This window comes from Ammospiza caudacuta, chromosome 7 (genome assembly GCF_027887145.1).
Source record: "Ammospiza caudacuta isolate bAmmCau1 chromosome 7, bAmmCau1.pri, whole genome shotgun sequence".
Classification (NCBI taxonomy): domain Eukaryota; kingdom Metazoa; phylum Chordata; class Aves; order Passeriformes; family Passerellidae; genus Ammospiza; species Ammospiza caudacuta.
This window is the reverse complement of record NC_080599.1, coordinates 4401365-4402997: the sequence shown is the minus strand read 5'-3', so window position 1 is coordinate 4402997 and position 1633 is coordinate 4401365. Positions and strand designations below refer to the sequence as shown.

The window sequence follows — 1633 nt, the reverse complement described above, 5'->3', positions numbered from 1 at the left end:
AGTCCTTGGCTATAAGTATGAAGCTGGGCTGTGGTGGATCCATCTGCTCTCAGCAGTACCTGGTGATATTTTATGGGCAGCATAAGAAAGTTATTATCCTTCACCTGAGGATGGTTAAAGACCAGAGAAACTCCAAAGAGAATAACATGACAGACCATCTCCCATCACGCTCCACTCATCATCTTGCCTCAGGGAACTCACTCTGTTCTACCAGAGGGCAGCAGAAATACGGAGAGTTTGATATCCAAGAATACCAGGAGAAACATGGGGGAAGCTCAAAAAGAAAACCACAGAACTCCTAAATACAGAAGTGTTTCTGTGTGTATTTCAGGGGAGGGTATATGGGAGATTTGATTTTGGTTACAGATATCTCTTCTAACTCTTCACTGTCCTTTTCTCCATGAACAGGTCCCCATGTCCAGCCCCAGCAAATGTCCAACAGCAGCTCCATCAGCCACTTCCTCCTGCTGGCATTGGCAGACACGCGGCAGCTGCAGCTCCTGCACTTCTGCCTCTTGCTGGGCATCTCCCTGGCTGCCCTCCTGGGCAACGGCCTCATCATCAGCGCCGTAGCCTGCGGCCACCACCTGCACACGCCCATGTTCTTCTTCCTGCTCAACCTGGCCCTCAGCGACCTGGGCTCCATCTGCACCACTGTCCCCAAAGCCATGCACAATTCCCTCTGGGACACAAGGGACATCTCCTATGAAGGATGTGCTGCTCAGCTCTTTTTTTTTGCCTTTTTCATGTCAGCAGAGCTTTCCCTCCTGACCATCATGTGCTATGACCGCTATGTGTCCATCTGCAAACCCCTGCACTATAGGACCCTCCTGGGCAGCAGAGCTTGTGCCCACATGGCAGCAGCTGCCTGGGCCAGTGGTTTTCTCTTTTCACTGCTGCACACAGTCAATACATTTTCCCTGCCCATGTGCCATGGCAATGTCCTGGGCCAGTTCTTCTGTGAAATCCCACAGATCCTCAAGCTCTCCTGTGCTAAAACCTTTCTCAGAGAACTTGGGCTTCTTGCAGTGTGTGCCTTTTTAGGAATTGGCTGTTTTGTGTTCATTGTTTTCTCCTATGTGCAGATCTTCAGGGCCGTGCAGAGGATTCTCTCGGAGCAGGAACGGCACAAAGCCTTTTCCACCTGCCTCCCTCACCTGGCCGTGATCTCTCTATTCATCAGCACCTCATTTTTTACTTACCTAAAGCCCCCCTCCAAGTCCTCTCCATCCTTGGATCTGGCCCTGTCAGTTCTGTACTCAGTGGTACCTCCAGCCCTGAACCCCCTCATCTACAGCCTGAGGAACCAGGAGCTCAAGGCTGCAGTGTGGACAATGATGACTGGATGGTTTCAGAAACATTAAACTCCTGGCCAATTGCTGCAAATCACTTGTAATAAAAGTAATCTTTGATACTTCTGCTTGGTTTCATTTTGGAGGTTCTTTCTCTTTTTATTTTACTTTTTTCACCTTGTCCACTAATAAATATGATTGTTTGTGCCATTTCTAATTTTGTTTCTCTCCACCTTCCTTGTGGCAACAGCCTGTGTCAATGAGGGGCTGTGCTCTTGGTTGGTTTAAAGGAACTAAATAATCTCCCAGCAGAGTTTCCTGCAGAGATGCCCTTTTGTTAC

General features: G+C 48.9%; 1 protein-coding gene across 1 annotated transcript; it reads left to right on the top strand.

Annotated features, from left to right (window-relative positions):
* Positions 1–668: 668 nt before the first annotated feature.
* LOC131560207 (olfactory receptor 14C36-like) lies at positions 669–1328 on the top strand (the record flags this gene model as incomplete). The annotated part of the gene is made up of 1 exon (XM_058808876.1): positions 669–1328. A coding segment is annotated over exon 1 (660 nt), but the record flags the coding sequence as incomplete, so codon positions are not given.
* Positions 1329–1633: the final 305 nt, after the last annotated feature.